This window comes from Archocentrus centrarchus, chromosome 21 (assembly GCF_007364275.1).
Source record: "Archocentrus centrarchus isolate MPI-CPG fArcCen1 chromosome 21, fArcCen1, whole genome shotgun sequence".
Taxonomy (NCBI): Eukaryota; Metazoa; Chordata; class Actinopteri; order Cichliformes; family Cichlidae; genus Archocentrus; species Archocentrus centrarchus.
Window position 1 is genome coordinate 14,997,386 of NC_044366.1, and position 22,484 is coordinate 15,019,869.

The 22,484-nt window shown below is 39.6% G+C and overlaps 1 protein-coding gene across 1 annotated transcript; it reads left to right on the top strand.

The window, feature by feature from the left end:
- Positions 1 to 3,969: 3,969 nt before the first annotated feature.
- LOC115800258 (sacsin-like) lies at positions 3,970 to 21,548 on the top strand. The gene is given in 8 exon segments (XM_030757504.1): positions 3,970 to 3,998; positions 4,973 to 5,060; positions 6,393 to 6,504; positions 8,098 to 8,244; positions 8,358 to 9,789; positions 10,180 to 10,268; positions 10,390 to 16,453; positions 16,455 to 21,548. Coding segments are annotated over 8 exon segments (12,819 nt in total). The 3' UTR covers positions 21,313 to 21,548.
- The last annotated feature ends 936 nt before the right edge of the window (positions 21,549 to 22,484 follow it).

Consider the following 22,484-nt stretch of genomic DNA (forward strand, 5'->3'; position numbering starts at 1 on the left):
ATGTGGTCACATTTGTGAATTAAGTTTGATTATATGTATAAAATCTTGTATCTTTCACACGGTTTGTGTACAAATAACATGAGATTTAATAAGTCTCCCAAGCGCTGTGCTGCAAGCGACTGTGTGTCACTATGGACAGTAGAGGGCAGCAGAATGCCTGCCGGAAAGGAGTTGCCTTAGCCGGCGTAAGCTTGTCATTCTGGCAAGACTGACCAGGCGAACGGCAGCACGTTTTCTTCTGCTCATTATTTCTCCTGTTTTACAGGTCAGTAATGTTTTCAGAAGCACAAACAAACTGATAGATAAACACTACGAAGTTGATCCTGTGGTGTTTCATGCTGTGTTGAAATGTAATGTCATAATGTGTAATGTATTTGACTCTAAGTGCTTGAGCTACTCCAGGTCTGCCACACTGAGCTAACAGCTAAAAGCTAGGAACGTGGGCAATGATCACATGCTCCCGCTCTCTCATAAGGCTCCAATCCAGTCATGTTAACAGTTCCTGTCTACTTAGTTTTTCTGTTTTAAGTCTTTATGTGTAGTACGTTTGTAAGATATGTTAAGCCGGTCTGAGGTCCTTAATAAGATTGCCATTTGAATACTGTCAGGAGCTAACTTACCTGAGAACATACAAAGCCAGAAAGCTAATGTGGGCATTGTCAACAAATGTTAAAAGTACATTATCTGAAAAGGGATTTAAGATACTTCCTTTATAATTGGTCATTTAACATGATGATATGCATTCTTTTCTATTTTTGTTCATGTGAAAAGTATATTTTTCCTTCTTTCTTTTAATTTTATTTGTATTGGTATGTGCCCTTAAATGTCAACATTGTTAATGGACTGAACAGTGAAGAAACAGAATTGTGGCTGAAGTAAGTGACAAAAGAAACATGTTTATTTTTTGTGAATAAATTCTGGCAAGACTGACCAGGCGAATGGCAGCACGTTTTCTTCTGCTCATTATTTCTCCCGTTTTACAGGAGTGTAATCTGTCTGCACGCCCGCTGTAACGGGGCCTGTTACACTGTATATTTATACACTGGTGTCTGAGTCTGTCTATGGAAACTGTATTTTCTTGCATCTTTTTGGTGGAAAAAATAAATGCACTTCACATTTCAAAATGCCTTTTAGAATTGTGACCTCCTCATTTTGCCACTTGGCAGCTTGATCAGGTCCACACTGTGAATGATGCATACCTACTCTTGTGGGGTCTATGATATGAAGATGGAAATGAGCACAACAGGTCCCCCATTATGCACACAGAAATGAGCTTAATGTGGGTCACAAGGTGTAAAAGTTCTGCTCTCTGAAAATCTCAGATGACTTTGTGACTTGACTCCTAAAATGACCAAGCAGCAAAATAAAATAAAATCCAGTGATTAAAGATGGGAGAAAAACATGAAACAGCGTTACACAAATCATTGGTGATTAAGGGGTTTCTTTCTACAGTCCATTTAAATAAAATTTGTTAATGATGGATTCAGTGGTAGTGTTACCTTTTGTCAGTTTGTTGACTCAATCCATCAATATATCTATATGACTATTTCATTTTCCAGTAACTGAAAGTATTAAATCACTCTCCTTTGCACCCTTTTCACTTGTTTTTTTCTTCTCGTTGAACACATACACATGCTGTCCAGTGACATCATTCACTCTTTCAAATGAAATGCCCTCAAGCTTTTAACAAGAACTTTCTATTGTTTGTCTGAATCATTGCACAGATTCACAGTCAGATTTGGGATTGCGACAATTTGTTGGCAAATTATTGTCATTCACTCTGGACTTTTCCCAGTCCTCCCATCATTCTCCTAAATTTTCTTAACCAACAGCTAACCTGCAAACAGATTGCAACATTTACTCTGCAGCTGAAGGTGGTGCTGAGTGAGGGCTATGTGAGAGCTTTTCCTCTGCTACCACCGGGCATGTACAGACACAGGACAGGTTCACAATTTGCAACTGAATGTGAGAAAAAGAAGTCTAGCATGAATGAAATAGATCACCTTAAAAAATTAAATACTGTGATTTTAGAGCATCATATTATGGTGAAAATCACACAGACATACGCTGTAATCTGTGTGAGATCTAGATATCTAGAAGCTGGTCCACTGGAAATGATTTTTGAATGATGGATTCTATAAATGAGGGTGCCTTTTTGATATAGAGGACCAGTTCGTCCAGTCAGTCTGTGAGGACCTGTAGTTAATGGGCTTCTTTCTTTTGTCCCAGCAAGGCTAAATCTGTTTTGGGCTAGCTGAAGAAGATGCTGTGAGTTTGATCAGACTATCTCATTCAGTTACACTCTTTATGGATCAAACAGACGATCGTGAGAGACATGCAAATATAACAGTCAAGTATACTAGCAGCCTACCAACTGTTACAGACCGTGCCTTAAGCAATACGAAGGATATCTGAGGATGCAAGTAGCAAACACAGATTGTTCATCCTTCCTAAGAACTGTACTTGAATTTAAGTACTTATCTTATTAAGTAAAAACAACTGTGGGTTGCATTTCCTCTGTTTTCCTGCAAGAAGAAACTGCATCATCATCATCATCATCATCATCATCTAGAACAACGGTGCTCACAAAGTTTCGTTTCATCCAGCAAATCGGAGGAAATCCTGTCGTGGATTTGTCGCTTCTGTTCCAGTCGGTTTCGTTTCTAAAGAGATGACAGAATTCAGTGAAGAAGCGCTGCTGTGATTGGACATCAGCAGCCTTTATAAACAGCAGGCTGACGCAGCATCACTAGTTTCTCTGGACCCGCTAGGACCCTTCACCATTATGACTGAGGTACTGTGATTTTTATGTATTTAGTTTATTGTGGTATTTCGGTAGGCTGCTAGCTAAGTAATAAGGTTAAAAAGGGAAATACACACAGAACGGTTATTTTAAACAATGTATTCATGGAATACAAATATTAATAGGTTAATTTACTTTCTGTTTGAATAAATATTTTCTGTACTTTTATCAAATTCCATATATATTATTTTCTTATTGAGTTCTGCATTTATCTGATTGTATTTACTCCTTTGCTGTTATTTAAAGTACAGATGCCTGGGAGTATCAGATCAACAAAGAGGACTCACAGGAGCATTTTCAGTGGGCATCATCAACCGCAGCTCTAATGCTGTTGGTTGTTCAGTCATGTCCCTCAGAATTAAGGCTAAATTACTTATAAATTATTGTTAATTCACTGTGAATATATTCCAGTGTACTACAGGGTTACTCAGCAAAAATGATCAGAGCATCTGAAGAAAACCAGAAAACCTCTAAAATATAGAAGAGGACTGGTAGGTTTTTTTTGTTTTGTTTTGTTTTGTTTTGGGTTTTTTTCGTGTTTTCTGAGGTTTGAAGAAAGCGCAGTTAGCCTGCTTTGTAAACTAAGCAACAGGTTTACCTGTGTTTCTAAATATTATAAATGTTAACAAACCTTTAATATCATCACAAAATTATCTCAGTTATCTGATCTAGAGGAATTCATGGTCAACTCAATGACAGCAAGGTGCCCAGGTCCTGTAGCTACAAAACAAGCCCAAATCATCCCCCCTCCACCACCGTGCATGTTCTGGTATGAGGTGTTTGTGCTGATATGCTGCGTTTGGCTTACTGAAAGTTTGGTTCTGTGCATTTTGGTCAAACTTATCCATTTTGGTCGATGCCCTTTCCCAGGGAAAATTAGCAGCTGTCTTGAGTGTTTTCCAATTAATCAAATGTTTGATTAGCAGCACCCGGGCGCTGCTAATTACTTGTTGATTCCGGTAAAAGCAGTAAGGATGTACGTGAGTTTTTTACAGACTGCGAATGCATTTTGGCTTCGCTTTTGATAACTAAATAATGACTTAGTGTAATATATCATGTGTTGGTGTTCACCTGAGGTTCCATTTACCTATTTTTAACTTTTTCACATGGCAGTAAGTTTGCTGTCACGGTATTCTGACTTTCTTACAGCAACCCACTCTGGAATGATGAGTCTGAAAGCAAAGAAAAAAGCCCGGTGAGTTACTCCCTTTTTTTTTTTTTACTTTAATGTATACAGTCAGAGGTGGTCCCTGTTCTCCTACATCTTGAGTAAAGATGACAATAATAATAATAGGATTTTGGCACTAATGCCATTTTTGATTCTGCTAATAGATCAGATTCTCTTTCTTTTTTTTTTTTTTTTGCATTTTTGGCCACAGTGCCTTTTATTGGCAGTAGAGGGAGACAGGAACCCGCCCGCCCGCACCGCAAACGGCATATGTATGTGGTCGCCGGCTTTACCACTAAGCCACCCGGGCGCCCATAGTTCAGATTCTTTATTTATCTCATAACTACTGGTCAGTTTCCTCTGGTTGAAAGAAATTAGGGCCTGAACATATTTTCAGCAATAACACAGCTGTTTATCTCTTAGTCTGAACATAGTGTAGAAACAGAGCAGGAAAAAAAGTCATTATTAAGTCATTTTGCTCTCAAGTCAATTATACAATGTATGCCAGTAAAACATTTTCTAATTTAGACTTTCAACATCATGACCCAATGTGTGATTTATGTAACAACGCACATTTGCTATGTCACATTATCTGTGGCAGCCTCAGCTTCTTTTTGTAATCAAATAGATGATTACAGGGGAAGTACTGAAGAAGTTCACAATAGTACAATGATGCAGTTCAACAATATAAACACTTTATACAGAGTCATGGAGGGATGCCAGTGTCAATAATTAGATGCACCAGAGTCTCCTCAGGCTGGTTTGTGTTGACAGCTTTTACCACATTAACAGGTTCCATATCATTTAATTCCATCACAAAGTATTAGCTCGAATCTGAAGTAAAGAACTTCATGGCTAGAAATATCAAATATGTACATGTGCTTTTCTAACTTAGCTCTCATCCTTATCCTTACTATTATCACTGCATAAGGAGAACTCACCTGGTTTGATTTGACTGCAGACTCTAGCTTGTTTCTCTTTTATGCTGCTGCTTTGTTTAGGACTTCCTTTGGGGCCACAGCACCGCCCTTCATTGACTACCTGAAAGATATTCTACGTCGATATCCAGATGGTGGACAAATTTTGAAGGTTGGTATAATGTTCTGTCAGAAACACATAACATTTACTTCAGATAATACTTATTTACTTAAAATACTTAGAATAATACTCTGCTGATGAAAGGTTTGGACTGCAGGCAGCCTAAAACCATGCTGTTGTATTGAATGAAGTATGCAGTTTAGCATTGTCTTTCTGAAAGAAAAGCCCCATCCATCCATCCACCAGGAGCATATGTTGTTCTAAAACCTGGAGCCTATCCCAGCTATCATAGGGCGAGAGGCAGAGTACACCCGGGGCAGGTAGCCAGCATGTCACAGGGCCAGATGAGGAACAGATCCAGTTAAAATGGAAATATGGATGTAAACTTGACTGTTTGGTGGAGGCATAACTACAGCATGGCTATAATTCTAGTTCAATCAGATGTCACAGATTTTGTAGGGTTTGCACATTGGACCCTTCACACTGTTGTTCTTGTGCAACTGTCCATATCAAGCTGGCATTTTATCAGGTGCCCTGTCTATGTCATTAAGGCAGACAAAATATTAGACTTAATGCAGTACAGTTCAACACTAAAGTAAACATAGCCCTCAATATTATAACAGAGTTAGATCGACAGAAATAATGATCATTTAACAAAATTGAAAACACTTGTTTGTCACTGTATACTGGAGAACAAAGAATAACTGAGAGATGGTAATAAATAATGTTCACTTTGTTGTGGCAGGTAAGAATGAACAGTGTACAGTAAACAGTGTCATACCAAAGATGCAATGATTTAGGTAACTGCAATGAAAGCTATACAATTAAAACAAGCTAAATTTAACAAAAAATAGAGTCAATAATGTAATAAAGCTTTGGGGCGCGTATATGATATCAAATCAAGTACAGTTTGTGAACACCTCCCTCCCACACCAACAACCATCCCACATTCAAAATCACTTAAATCATCTTTCTTTCTGATGCTCTGTTTAAATTCAGCTAGTCATCTGGGCCATGTCTACAAGCCATGTGATTGACTGATGAGACATTTGCATTAACAATCAGTTGAACAGGTGTACCTAACAAATTGTCCAGTGAGTGTATATGACTGGACTGAGTGTTAGACTGAAACAGACCTTTTCACTGTAGACATTTTGATATGAAAGCAGGAAACTGAAAAGAGTAATTATTTAAGAGGTTATTTAGATGAGTCAGTTTCAGGGTTTGGTATTGTGCATGCTGGTCCATTGTTCATGTTACTTTTCCTGCTACAATTAGTGAAAATTCCTGCTGTTAGAAAGATCTACCAGCTTCCTGCATAGAACTGTGTCAGTGGGTGCTTTGTATTGCTGTTCTCTTTTAATGGTTTTTATTTGTCAACAGGAGCTGATTCAAAATGCAGATGATGCTCGAGCCACAGAAGTGGTTTTCATCCATGATGAGCGAAGCTATGAGACTGAGAGTCTTTGGACTAAAGAACTGGGAAAATACCAAGGTATCACTGAATAACAGAAATATCTTTTTCAAAACCATTGTTATTTATTTATTTTTTTCCATTAAAGTGATCAAACCAATAAGCAACAACCATCTCCAATTAAATATGTCTGCCTGAGTTTGTGGTTTTTTTGAATTTGTACATTCTGCTTTCCAAGAAGAGCATCCAGCTTGACAATCTCCTGAATCAAATTGTTTTTGGATTTATTTATTTATTTATTTTTCATATTTTTCCACATCAAAAATTTCTTAGGGGGAGTTTCTTGGGAAGCCCAGTGCAAGTGGATTTTGATAATAGACTATATAAAAGATGTGATGTCATACATTGGTTTATGCACAGTTCTGAATCCTGAGCTTTGACATTTTGGCTGTCAGCGGCATTAAATTTTGAAGGTACTACAGGCACTGGGAAGTAAGTAAAGTAAGTAAATTGTAAAGAAAATAAAAATGAAAACAAAAAGCAAACTGCATGCCCAGTTGTCTAATTAAGTTTTGTTATTTTTGATTTTCTATGTAAGAAGTTATTTCTGTTTTCAGTGATAGTGGGTCTTAGGTTGCATATGCTCAGTCATGTCTTATCACTAATGATCACCACACCATAAAGAGGTGCTTAACAGTACAAGAAAATAACTAAGCTAGAATGAATTCTACATTTCTTCATGAATCCACAAAACAAAGCAAAACCTGCAAAAATAATCAGAATCAACAAGATGCTCTTATTGTACTTGTGATGACAGCTCAAATACTTTGGCTGTTTCTCTGCCAGCACTAAGTTATCAATTAGATATTAATGGCAAGATAAAAGTGTATCTGTGTGAATCCTGAGTGAACACTTTTAGAGAGGTTGAGATCAATTTTTCATGCCACCAGACTGTCAGCAAAAATGACCATCTGATGATCTGATGTCCTTACTTTGCTTGTGAATTTAACAATGGCCATCCTGTTGTTATCCATATATTTTGAAAAGCAGTGCAGCCAGTGCAGAGCTGCTTTCAGAGACCAATATCTTTTTACATGTAGTTTACTTAAAGACAGTGGTGATACAAGAAAACGTTTACATTACAACCTTTATAAATTATACAGGTCTTACTGATTTTGCTGCTGAAGGTGTTTACCTACACATTCCTACACTTATGCAAATACAGTGTTTGTGTGAGAGGCAGATCCTGCAAAGTTATGTTACTTGGTGAAATAGCTACTGCCAATGCGATTCACTATGATATTGAATGCTAAGTTTTGCTAGTGAAAACCAAATGTACCTATAAAAACTGAACTGCCAGATCTTTTTCTACTACTGAATGGTGTAGAAAATGGAACTATGCTTAAATTGACCATGATAATAAGTATGCTTGCAGCTCTATGGCTTAATACGATTTAAACTTGTACCAGGTTGTCAGGTATTTTAACATGGAAATCTGAGGGGAATTACTTTGGAATTACTTTTTTTTTTATGTTGGCTTTGTTTTCCAAAATCTCATTCCATGCATGTTGGGATAGAGATCAAAATAGTTTTTCCAGAGAATGCATCACTAACTAATAGATACCCTAAGCATACCTTAAGCATAACCCATGAGGATGTTTTGTTTTTGTAAAGGTCCTGCTCTCTATGCCTACAACAATGCTGCATTCACTGATGAAGACTGGGAAGGAATTCAGATGGCTGGAAGGAGTGTGAAGCGTGATGACCCAAACAAAGTCGGGAGGTTTGGAATTGGCTTCAACTCTGTTTACCACATAACAGGTGGAACAATGTGTATTTATTGTGCTTGTATGAGCAGTATTTTTATTTTTATTTTTATTTATTTTTTGAGAAGATAAACAGTTAACAGGGAAATATCTTTACTTTGTCCACAGATGTGCCGAGTATATTCAGTTCAGGGCATCTTGGCATGATGGATCCCCAAGAAAAAATATTTGGGGAAAGAAATGGAGGGTTTTGGTGGTCTCTGGAGGATGCTGAAGACCAAGAAGCTCTGATGAACACGGGTGATCAGTTCCAGCCATTTAGAGATATAGTTTCACTTGTATGCAGACAAGAGTGGTCAAAAGTTGTCGTGGAGGATCAGCACTTTGATGGGACAGTTTTCAGATTTCCTTTACGCAATGAGGCGTCAGAAATCTCTGATAATCTGTACGACTCAGATAAGGTGGTTGAGCTTTTTGATAGCTTCATTGCAGATGCAGAGTTGAGCCTTCTCTTCTTGAAAAGTGTCACCTCCGTGTCCTTGATTCATATTAATGTAGATGGAGCTGTTAACACCAGAATTAAAGTGAAGTCCTCCGTCCCCACAGATGTTGTTTTAAAGTCAGAAGATGAGTCAGTCATTGGGGGTCAAACAAGGTTCAAAGTTATAACTGTGAATTCAGAAGATGAAAAAGAGACAAAGTGGCTTCTGACTACGTGCACCATGAAAGAAGGCAATGCAGAAGATCTTGATTTGCTCGCAAAAAAGTTGAGCTTTTTACCTCAAGTTGACTTGGCATTCCCCTGTGGTGAGAAGAGGGACTGTAGCCAGAGCAGACTGAGCTGCTTTCTCCCCCTTCCAAACAATGACTCCAATAAGACACGACTCCCAGTTTATGTCAATGCATGCTTTGGCCTCACTGACAATAGAAGACACATCAAGTGGCAAGAGGAAGACCAGAGACATGATGACCATGCTTTGTGGAATGAAATGCTCATGAAGAAGGTGTTCCCACAAGCATACATCATGATCATTCGAGATGCCGTTAAATTTGCCCAAGAATCTGTTCTCCCTGTCTCCTCTGTGTATGATCTGTGGCCAGATGTCTCTCAAATGCAGCACAAAGACAAATGGCATGCTCTCACTCTGGATGTATTTCATCACTTATTTAGACAGAACACGGCTGTCCTCTCTCTTGCCAAAGATGAAAGACAGTTTATCACTCCATTAGACGCTGTTTTCCCCTGCAATGGCCCAACAAGCACCAACATATTGTCTGCCATTAAAAGTACTTTGGTTTCCTGTGGAGAAAATCTCGTCACTTTACCGGCTGCTGTTGCAAGGGCTATAAATGAGGCCTACCCAAACCCCACTACCCTAAAACATGCGACTCCAGCATTCCTCAGGAACATTCTCCACAGGACTGGTGTGCATAACATCACTAAAGATGACAAATTCTGTCTTTTGGAGTACATTTTGGGTGATGAACAATACAAAGAACTTGAGAATCTTCAACTCCTTCCACTCAGTGACGGCTCTTTCAGATCTTTTACAAACAGAGAGGAAGACACTGCTTTGATTGACAGCAATGAATTTCCAAGGTACAGTTTTCATACATCTATGAACATTTCAAATAAATCTTATAATTATTATGACTGAAGTTGCCATCCATATATGTTATTTGGTCTGGTTTCTCATATTTTGTTGCATATAACCAAAACTAGCACTCTCACTGTCACTACTGATGAAGTGACAAAAGTGAAGCAAGATGAAGCATACATAATCTGGTGTTTGAGGACATTGTCACATTTTAATTGTGACTGAAATGGCATGGAGCTGTCTATTTAGACATCCAAATAATATAAATATATGATTTACCTGTGAATGTTGCACTATAATTATCATTAGATGCTGGAAAAATCCACAGGCAGAAATATCATTATAAAGTCACTATAATGACTGTCTTTATTTTTATTTCATCTTTTGTGCAGAGTCTTGCTGCCATTCTGCAAACACCTCTTCATCCCACACAGTCTCAGTCCAGCCTGCAGTGCCCATCTAAAAGAACTGGCCAGAAGAAGTAGGTCAAAGTCATTTTATAAAATGCAAAGATCTCAGAGTCATTTGCATGTGACATCTACAAATTTTAGCACAACACATTTATTCTAACCTTTCTTTATTTCTTTTAATCTGCTCTTCAGATTTCTTCAAGGTCATCAACATTGATGCTTCCCACGTGGCTGAATATACAAGGAGGTATTTGCCACAAGACTGGAAGCAGACACAGAAGGACCTTGTTACATGGGACAACAGCAACAGTCAGCATCCACCTTTAGACTGGTTCCAAGAATTCTGGAGGTTTCTCAACATTCATTTTAATGAGTTAAGTTGTTTCATTGAAATACCTCTAATACCAGTCAGTCCCCTGTCTGACAGTCAGACTGTATCAGTAGCAAAACTAAAGCACAACACAACCCTGATCTTTCAGAAAAGCAAGCAGTTGATTTTGCCAGACCAAATAGCTCAGCTGGTAAACAAAGTTGGTGGCACAGTGGTGAGAGGAAATGAGTGGCTGAAGCATGAAGATCTTGACTCTTATGTGCTGTTCCCATCTCCAAGGAGTGTTATGAAGGTCTTGATTAACTTAGATTTCCAGTATCTGATCACAGAACTCACATCTGCCTCTCACACAGCACGAGAAGAACTGAAAGATTATCTGTCTCATCTGGATTCTCTTTCACATAAAGAGAAAGATTTTCTCTTAAAGTTGCCTTTGTTTCAAACCATGAAAGGATTCAGTGTTGCAGCTCAATCAAAACAAGCTGTGCTTCTGATCTCAGGCCTGACGGTACCAACAGAGCTCCCTGTGCCTGATTCCATAGTCCAGTGTGCTACTGAGGCTGACCGCAGACTGCTGCAGCTGCTCAAAGTTCATCTCTTGGACACAGCTGAAGCAGCCAATGTTCTTGTTGACTGTATCAAGAAAGGGGCTTTTAGCAGTGAAGACACTGAGAAAATGATGACTTGGATCTTACAGCATGGTAAGGTGCTTTTCTCTCAAAACCAGGCCTTGAAATGCAGCTGTAAGGACTTGAGCTTCATTGAGGTGAATGGACAGCTGAAGATGGCCTCAAACCTTTTTGATCCAAGAATTCAATCTTTTAAAATCATCTTTGAGTCAGACTCCTTCCCCCCACCTTCATACACTCATTCACTGCAGGTGCTGGAAAGCCTAACAGAAGTTGGATTACTGAACAAAGAGAAAGATGTCTCACCTGAACATTTGCTACATGCTGCCAACCTGATTGACAAACTATGTGTGGACTCACAAACTGAGGCTCTGAGAAGAGCTCAGGTTCTCCTGGAAATGGTGGATACTAATGATCTACTGTCAAAGTTTTCTCATGAACAACTTCATCGCCTCAAAAGGCTAAAATGGGTCCCATGTGAACAACCTGGAAATAACAAACAGTTCAGTGACGACTCTCAGAACTATTGTTTGTTCTGTCCAGATGAAATAAGACATTCTGTGTACAAGGACCTTGTTGGCCATGTAATGCCTCTGGTAGGGAAGCTCAGTGACAGAGTTAGCAGCAGACTTGGCCTCAAAGACCAACCTCCACCTGATAAAGTCATGGAGAATCTGTCAGTCTTGAAATCAAAGGCACAGCAAATGGCTGATCCTGACACAGATGTGGATTTCAAAAGGCAGTTACACAGCATTTACAAACACATGCAGGACAACATCTCTGAATTTTCAGCAAAAATGGACAAGAAGACCTGTTGGCTGTGGGCCCACAACCAGTTTGTTGCACCCCAGGATCTGGTTCTTGACTACCCACAAAATTTCGATCTGAGTTCTTACATTGGGAAGGTACCAAATGAATTTCTACCATACAAGAAGTTGTTCCAGAAGTTTGGCCTGAGAACAGTGCTTTCAAATGAAGAAATTCTGGGTATTCTTCATTCAGTCCAACAAACAATTAAGGCAAGAACACAACCGTTTGCAAATTCCTCAGAGGTCAAAGTGTCAATAGAAATTCTTAACTGGCTGTGGAAAGAGAAGAAGAGAGTTCAGGATGACATCCCAGTGCCAGTCATTGTAGAGGGAGGACAGTTTACCCTAAAACCACGATCAGCAGCTGTTTTCTGTGATGTAAGCAAAAATGGACTGAAAGAACTAAACTTTAACCAAGAGGGAATTTATGTCATACATGAGGAAATCCCAAAAGCAGCAGCTGAATGGCTGGACATTCAATTTCTTAGCACCCACATCCTCTCTCCAGAGGTGATAGGGATAGAACAGTGTGGACAATCTGAGCCAATAACAACGAGGATAAAAAACATCCTTAAAGAGTATGATGAAGAAAGTGACATCTTCAAAGAGCTCATTCAAAATGCAGAGGATGCTGGAGCAGGTGTCTGTAGGTTCTTGGTGGATTACAGAGTCCACAAAGATGCCCCTGACAGCCTTATTGACCCTGACATGGCCCTTTGTCAGGGACCCTGTCTTTGGGCTTTTAATAATGAACAGTTCACAGCTGAGGACTGGAAAAATATTGTCAGAGTTGGCTCAGCCTCGAAGGAGAACAAAGTGGAAAAAATTGGGAAATTTGGACTTGGATTCAACACTGTGTATCATGTGACAGATGTCCCCTCCATCCTTAGTGGCAGCACACTTCTCATACTTGATCCAAATGTAACTCACCTCACAAAGCACATCAAACTCAAAACAAATCCTGGAATCAAGCTGGATCTCTCTCAACAGCAACTCTTTCATTGTTTTCCTGGCCAGTTTGGATCATATGAAAACATTTTTGACTGTAACTTTACCAGAAAAACTCCTCCTGAACCCTATCCAGGCACTCTGATCAAACTGCCTTTCAGAAGTGAAGAAGAGGCTCTCAAATCAGAACTAAGCACAAAGGTGTATGACAAATGCAGTATCCTCACTTTTCAACAGCACTTTTCTAAGAATTCACAAACTCACCTGCTTTTTTTGAAAAACATCAATTCATTATCCCTCCAAAATATCTCAAACACTGTATCAGCTCCACCACGAGACAATGAAATAGAAACCATCTTCTCTGTGTCCAAAACCACTGTGAGTGCAATGGAGATTCCTGATGAGACCGGTGTGTCCAAGCAGCGTCAAGGTGAGAAATCACTGATGAACCTTGATGGCAAATGCAAAAACCTGATTGAATGCTGCACAGTCAGCATAGTGAAAATATCCAGTCAGCAGTCTGATGTATCTGAAGTTCAGTTCTGGCTCCTGTACAACTGCTTTGGGACACATCAGTCCTTGGAAATGGCCCTTCACAAAAACAATCAAGCCAGTTTCTCTTTGCCCATCGGGGGGATTGCTGTGCCTTTGCAAAATGATCCAGAAACTGGAAAATACACAACATTACAAACAGACCTGATTGGACAGGCATTTTGCTTCCTTCCTCTTCCCATTCAAACAGGTCTTCCAGTCAATGTAAATGGCACATTTGCTGTGACAAGCAACCGAAAAGGTCTGTGGGAAACTGGAGTGAAAAATGACTGGAACAAAGCTCTTCTTCAGGATGCAGTAGTGACATCATATGTTACTGTACTCAAGGCACTAAAGAAAATGTCTGAAAACAAGCAGCTGGTGAGTTACTGTTATCACACTTTTTGGCCTGATAGGGAGAAAGTGACTGAAGCTTTCAAGCCTTTGGTGGATGCATTTTACTCGACCATTGCCCATGACTCTGCTGGTCCAGAGCTCTTTAGTGATGGAGAACAGTGGTTCTCAATGAACAATGCCATATTTCTACATGAGAGTATTGGAAATGATGAAGAGATTGGTGACCTTGCAGTACAAGTGTGTCAAAAATATGTAAAAGGACCAAACCATGTTGTTCCTCTTCCACTGTGGCTGAGAAATAGCTTCAAACAGGCCGGTCTAGAAAAGGTTTTACAAAACAGGACATGGAACTGGGAGAAGTTCTACCAAGAAGCAGTGTTCAATAACCTAACTACCATGGACCCTAAGAGTAGAGACACCCTTGTGCTACATGCTATTGATCTTCATCTCAAAGAAACTGACAAGTTGTTGCTCTGCTATCCATGCATACCCACAAAGGGTGGACAGCTCCAATACATTAGGAAACTTGTGAACCCAACAGGGAAAGTGGCCTGTCTTTTTGAAGAAGAGGAGGGGCGCTTGCTTGGTGGAACCAAAAATGACTTTAGCTCCCCTGAAAGGATTCAGCGTTTGCTGGATCTCGGAATGGCAAATGATCATCTCCCATTGGAAGACATCACAGAGAAAGCAGGCACAATTAATAAAACCTGGAGCATTGACAAAAAGAAAGCATTTGTGCATTTGAAGTGCCTTCTTGAACTGATGAAGAATTACATACATGATAAAGACTCTCACCACTGGAAAACACTGCAGACAACTACATTTCTCCCAGCATTTTCCCCCTGTGATACAAAAATGGAAGGAAATGTAACACTTAAAAGGCCCACTGATGTTTTTAGTGACCAATGCTCCCTACTCGTTAATATGACTCAACCAGTGTTAGATCATACTAATCTGAAAATACACAACACTGATCCAGTCCTACAGATTTTGGGAGTTCACACCACTCCAAAGCCAGAGACGGTGCTTCAGCAGCTGCACCAAGCAAGCAAACAAGCTCGCTCCACTGACAGATTCATGCTTCACAAAATAGCATCTGAGTGCTATAAGTTTCTAGATCAGTGGATCTGTGACTCTGGAAATGCCACTTACATTTCACAACAGGCAAAATCATTCCCATTCATCCTCACTGGAGACACATTTGTGAATGTCAGTCATGTAGCTGAGAGTGCGCAACTTGAAGCAAAGCCTTATCTCCATGTACTTCCAGCTGCCTTCACAAGTTTCAGGAATCTCTGGGAAAGTTTAGGTGTTGAAAAACAATTCACAGCCACTCAGCTTCTAACTGTGCTGCAGGAATTAAAAGCTCTACATGGAAACAAGCCCCTGCCAAAGAGTGATCTGTCAGTGTGTCTCACAATTTTAAGCAAAGGAATATTTGAAGGTGAAATGGCAACAGATGATTGTCTGATACCCAGCGAATATGGGGTGTTGCAACCTGCAAGTGAACTGTTTTACAATGACAGCCCATGGATGCCACTCACTTCAAGTGTCACATTATGTCACAAAAATATCCCACGTGACATGGCTCGTCACCTTGGAATCAAAACAACCAGACATTATACTCTGGAAAACCACATAGTTAATGACATGTTACCATTTGCTTTTGAGTTTCAGCAGCATGAAGCATTAGCTGTTCGAATTAAAAACATAATTTCAGCCTATCCATCAAAGAAGGATATCCTCAAAGAGCTGATCCAAAATGCTGATGATGCAGAAGCAACAGAAATTCATTTAATCTGGGACAAAAGACAACATGGCAAAGTAAAAACATTTGGAAAGAAGTGGAACAATCTGCAGGGTCCAGCACTGTGTGTGTTCAACAACAAAGTGTTTTCTGATGCTGACATTAAGGGAATTCAGCAGCTGGGAGAGGGAGGAAAGCACAACTCTCCAGGAAAGATAGGGAAGTACGGCATTGGATTCAACTCTGTTTACCATCTGACTGACTGTCCTTCAATCCTTACAGGAGATGAAAAGCTTTGCATTTCTGACCCCAATCAAAAATATATTGAAAGTCATTCAAATAAACCAAGAGCTGGCATTGGCTATAGACTAGCTGATACTTTCAAGAAAATGTACATAGATGTCTACAAATCCTTTCTTCCAGACAAGTTTTATCTTAAAAAGGGCACCATGTTCAGATTACCTCTGAGGATGGGTGCCAGTGCAAACACCTCCAAAATATCACAGCAAGAAGTCACTGAGCAGGACATGGAAGAGCTGTTTTCTGTCCTGTCTGCAGATTCTGAAGGATTAATTCTGTTTCTGAAAAACATCTGCAAAATCAAAGTTCATAAAATCAATGAAGATTCAGGAGAACTTAAAACCATCTTTGAGGTTGAAAAAAATCTGCCACAAACAAGTCGGGAAGAAAAAGATTATTTTGTAAAACATCTACAAAATGCACTACAATCAGACAAACCAACAACACCACACAAGACTTTCTATGAAACCATGATTTCCACCTCAAAAAGACAAAGTAAATGGATTGTTGCTGAACAGTTTGGTTCCTTCAAAGACAGCTGTGAATTAAAACTATCAGACAAACTTCCCCAAGCAGCAATAGCAGCACGTGTGAACACGAAAGGGCTACAAGGATTTTATAGGAGAAGCCTTTTGTTCACTTCCTTTGCCAGGGAAAACTGGTCTGCCAGTACACGTCAATGGAAACTTTGAGGTTGATTCTTCAAGGAGAAGCCTTTGGAAAGAAGACGGCCAAAGTCTGAAATCAAACTGGAATGAGTCTTTGAAACAGAACGTCATTGCTCCGCTGTATGCAGATCTCCTGCATTACATCAGGTGCAGCATTGCAGTCAAGAAAGTTTCTCTTTCAAATATTGAACCATGTTTAAGGACTGAATACTTGTGTTTTTGGCCAACTGTGTCCCAAGATATTGGTCTGGACTGGCATGAAATGATACATGAGGTGTACAGATCAATTAAAGAAAAGGGACTTGATGTAATCCCAGTGATGAAGAGCTCAGTCCGTATAATTGCAGACATTAAAGAGTACTCATTTGATTGGTGTAATGTCAGTGAAACAGACTCAACTGAAGCACTTTACCTGACAATCTCAGAGACTTACAAGCTGAATGTCATTTTGGAAGATCTTGGAATGAAACTTGTTCCTTATTCCATAAATATGCAGAGGATTTGGAAAAGTTTCAAATCTGCTGGTGTTGAAGTGAAAGAGGTCAGTCCCTCCACTGTGCAGACTTTCCTACGAGCAAAGTCTCTCAATGATCCAACCCAAACAGACAAGGATTTACCTTTACCCATAAGTGCCACTTTGATCAGGGATGAGTCACGATGTTCAGAGCTCTTGAGATTTTGTTTAAAAGATTTCTCCTCACAAAAGGTCACGCAGGACAATCCCAATTTACTCAATGGGCTTCCACTTCTTCTGACAAGTGATAAAGTTTTGAGAGTGTTCAACTCAGAATCACCCAAGTGGATATCATGGTATGAAAAACTCTTCCATGGCTACGAGGACCAGTTTGCAGATTATCAGACCAACAAAGAGCACACTGAGCTTCTCCAATACTTAAACCTCATCAAAAAAATAACATTGTCTTGCTCAGAGAAATATCTGAAACCATTAATTCAGCATCTTCTTCAGGACTGTGAAGTTGATCCATACAGTGGTCTTCATGTCCCAAATGAGTCAATGTTGAAGTGGTTGAAATCACTTTGGATGTTCATAATGAGTGAAATTAAACCACCAATATCTAGAGACAATAACCAAACTCCTCCATTAACTGATGTGAGGAAACTCTTCAGCAACTGCTGCATTTTACCTGTTGTGTGTCCAAGGTTAAACAACAAGCACTTAGTGCAAACAATGAAACACATGTCAAGTGTTGTGGTTCCCTCACATGAAGACAAACACATATCAGGCATCCTCTTTAAACTTGGTTTTATGATGCTCGATCGTGGATACTTCTCTGACCGAGACATATATTCATATCTACGTCATGAACTTCTAGATGTGAATGATGAAAGCTCAGTGTTGAACCAGGTCTATGAAATTAATCACTCAGAGTTTTCTCGCCTTTCAAGTAAAGAAATGAGAGAGTTTCAGATCTTCCTGCAGTCTGGATTATCCAAGTCCGAAGGCAACCAAGACTATAAGAAGAAGCTCAAATCCTTACCAATATTTGAAACAACACAGGGTCAACGAGTAAGGATAGATGGACCTAAACAGGTTTATGTCCTCAACATCAAATATTCAGTGAGATTTCCAGATTTGTTCAATCTGCCCAACAGCAACAGCATTTTTCTCAAGAACAACTCTGAGAACTACACACTGTCAGCAACACTCAAAATTCCAGTCCTGAATGATTTGGAGTATTTCATGAAGTTCATTCTGCCTGCTGTACACAAACTCTCAGAGCAACAGATTCTTAACAGCCTCAAACTTTTGCTGTCACTACATTATTCTTTGAATGACAAGGAAAATATCATCTCCACACTAAAGACAGTGAAACTGATTCGCAGTTCTCAAGGTAGACTGCAGCCTGCATCATACTACTATGATGAGCGTGTGGAGCTGTACAAACGAATGTTGCCCCAAGAGAGATTTGTGCCTGAGAGATTTTGGACTAAGCTGTGTGAAGGAGATTATTCTATAGAGCAACAAGCAAAAAAGCTGTTCAGAGAACTTGGAATGAAACATATTGTCTCAAAGGATGAGATAATACAGTTTGCAAACCAGTTAGAATCAGAAGCAAAAGGAAACGGAAAACTTGAAGAGCTGAAATTTAAATCATTGTTACTTTTCAAGGAAGCCTTGAATAAAGTGTGTGATGAGAAAGACAAAAATGAAAGGTTGCTGGAGAGCATTGCTGACATCAAATTCATTTTTCCAGTGACAATTCAAAAAGAACTGTCCAACTACCACCAACCATTTGCTACTGAAGGAACTACTGTTAAAATCAGAGGATCTCTGATTGAAAAGCATCCTGACCATCAGGATTTGATTTGGTCCTCAATGCCAATTATAGACCTACCAGTTTATAAAGAACAGAAACTTATGCAGATGATGAAAAATGCAGGAGCTCATGAAGAACCTCCTCCTAACTGTGTAACCAGTAACATAAGAAACATCTGTCAGTCACCATGTCAAACTGAACAGCTGATCAAAACACGAGCTAAAGTGTTCAGAAGTTCTTATGCCTACCTGCAGAAAAATAGCTTTGAAAGAAACCAGCTGGCTGGTCTTCCTGTTGTGTTGGTTGAAAAAGGCACACAACTTGTGAGGGCTGATGATGTGTGTCTCTCACTCTCTGATGATCTGGACTTCAGACCATATCTGTACAAGATTACTCCAGAAGATGTAATGTATGCACCATTCTTTAAGAAAATCGGTGTGAAGAACGAAGCTACTGCAGAGCAGTATTGTAATGTTTTGGCAGCAGTTTATGCTGATTCCCGTGACAAACAAAAACTACACTCAAACCAGCTGATAACTGTGAAACGAGCTGTTGAGCATTTGTTTAAGTTAATCAGAGCTCAGGGAAACCAGACCCTTGATCAGTATGTTGGGATTTTGTATCTTCCTGCAGTAGATGGTAAATTATACCCATCAGCCACACTCTACTACAACGACACAGCGTTTGAGACCAGAAGGTTAGAAGAAGCGCTGGAGAACAAGTTCCTGCTGCTTGAGAAACTCAGTGAATGTCATTTGGGAAATGACAAGTACAAACATCACCAGCTGCTGCAACTGCTGCCTCAGAATTTCCAGCCAAAAATGCTGTCTCAGCTCACAGAGGAAAGAGTGGTGGAAAAAAATATGCAGCTTTGTGAACTTGGGACTGGCTGTGAATTTAGTGGATGGTTTGATGAACATCTCTCCTCAAGAGCATTTAGACATGGACTAATTTGTCTTATTAGAGCGCAGTCTCAAGGCAAAATAACACAAGAAGATGCTGCTAATATGTGTGAGAAGACTTTTGGTAGTATACGGATTGTCTGCTGCAAAACCCTGGAAACAAGCCTCTGGCTTAATAAACAGCCACTGCCCAAAACTGATGAAGAAACTGATGTTTCTGTGGAACGAGGGGAAGAAGGGTGCACCTTTTACTTAAAGCACAATGATGACATGGCTCACAAGGTAATAAATGAAGTCATCATGACCCTGACAAAGGAGATTAATGTTCTTTTAGGGAACAGAATTGCATCAGATCACCTTCCAGTACTCGGACAACTTCTCTTGTGCGATGATCTGCAAGATGTTCGGAAAACTCTGGCTAAACATCAGATCCATGACAGTGCTGAAAATGAAAGCTCCTCTTTCAGTCCAGCAGCTCCTGGGACAGAAATTCCAGAGGAATGGCATGATTGTTTGGACATGAACATCCTCAATAACTTTGAAGAGGGGGAATATGTTGGCTACAGCATTCATGACAAATACATTTATGCAGTTATTGATGAAGAACTGCCTGGTCACAATGGACGATATTTATGGAGATACAAAATAGAATTTGGAGAAGATGACCCCATTGAAGTCAGCTGCATTGATCTGTTTCAGTTTAAACGAGAAAAGAAGGTAAAATCAAAAGAGAGAACTTTCACAGAACCAAAACCACAGGAAAATATGCTAAAACGAGTACAGAGAACTTGCATGGAGTTGGAACCACTGGCAGGAGCTTTGCCACATTCTTCTCAACCATCAACAAATTCCTTACCAGCCTCTGTCGAGGAAGCTAAAAGGGAAATTGACAAATGTTTAGCAGAGATCTGGAAGCTTCCTGAGGAGGAAAGACACAAAGCCATCAAGAGACTGTACCTTAGATGGCATCCTGACAAAAATCCTGATAGTGAGTGTCTCGCCAATGAGGCATTCAAATATTTACAGAATCGAATTGATGAGCTCAGCAAAGGCAAAGCTGTAGGCATGTCAAGCAGAAACACAAATTTCAGAGACTTCTATCAGCAGTGGAATCAGGAGGCCAGGTATCACAGGAATGGTCGAGAGAGATTCTCTAGGGGCTTCCATTCCTACAACTTCTGGACCCACAATCAAAATGTCCCAAGGCCGGACAGAGAGGAGGCCAGACGCTGGTGTAGACAGGCTCGCTGTGATCTCAGTGCAGCTCACAAAGGCACTGGTGGAGGGAGCACAGAGTGGTGTCTGTTTAAGGTCCATCAAGCAGTGGAAAAGTCTCTCATAGCAGCATGTTATAAAAAAAATGGACAACATCCCAAAAGCAGCTCAATTTCAGCCACTGCTGCACAAGTTTCCTTCTACAGCCCCCAACTGAGAGATCTGCCTGAGATTGTGAAAAACCTGCAGACGCTCGGAGTGGATCCCAAAAAGACTCAATATCCCAACTGCCATCCATATCCCCACATCCCAAATGAACAGTTCAGATCAGAGAATGAAATTCTGGCACTGAACAAAGCATCTGAGCTTCTTGGTAAAATAGAAGCATATGTGAATTAAGGTTCAAGACAGACACAGCATCATTCAGTGTAGCTGTTTATTGGTGTGTTAAAAGGATGATATCCACAATGTAACACTGAAATATTACTTAGCATCACAACCAAAATGAAAAATCTGTTTTATTTGTCTCACTACTTGTACTCAGTACTTTGCTATTGTGTGAATTTATTAATACTCACTGAGGAACAGGGTAATCATTGCATGACTGTCTTGGATTGCTGTAATTTAACGCTACTTATTAGTGATATCAATATATTCTGTGTTTGATTCGGTTATGAAAATGCAAATATCAAATACTTTACTTTTTAAGTAAATTTGTTGACATTTTAGACTGCTCTCTGAGGTGAGAGTAGAGTCACTCAGTAATTTTGTAACTGTTTGTTAAATACCTGCCTCAGATCAATATACTCACTGTATGTTTACATTTGAAGGTTTTGGTGTTTTAAACAGTTATGACTACTTGGACGCTATAACTACTAGATGAATTCTGTCTAGATATGTGTATAGATGTTTTTCTTATATTTAAATACTTATTATTATTATTATTATTAAGAAGCAGGTATATTTTTTATGTTTAAACCATTCATGAGAACCATTATAATACCGTATGAATTTGCTATAAACTTAATATAATCAGCAAACAATTTTAAAAGTACAAATGCAAAATAGTTTAGTGGAAATTTGTCACAGTTAACTAAACTTTGTTTTTTATTTATAATTTTCTCATGAAATAAATGAAACATATCTGGAACTAAGGGCCCAGGTGAAGGGCTAGTAGACGACATTGTGATCTATAGTGAGTAAGGAGAAGGTGGAAGAGAGCCTGGAGAGGTGGAGGTATGATGTGGAGAGAAGAGGAATAAACATCAGTAGGAGCAAAATAGAATACGTGTGTGCAAGGAGGAAGTGAATACCTGTAACCAACCATCCAAAGCAATGGAGAGGACACAAGAGAGGTCAAGAGCAGGCAGGCAGGGTGGACTGGGTGGTGTCATGTCATGTGACACAAGGATAGCAGCAAGAGTGAAAAGTTTACAAGATAGTAGTGAGACAGAAGACCGTGCTGGAGGTGGCAGAGCTGAAGATGCCAAGATTTTTATGAGGAGTGACTGGGATGGACACGATTCCTGTTTGTAGTGTCAGGTAGCCAACTGAATAGCAGAAAGCTCTGG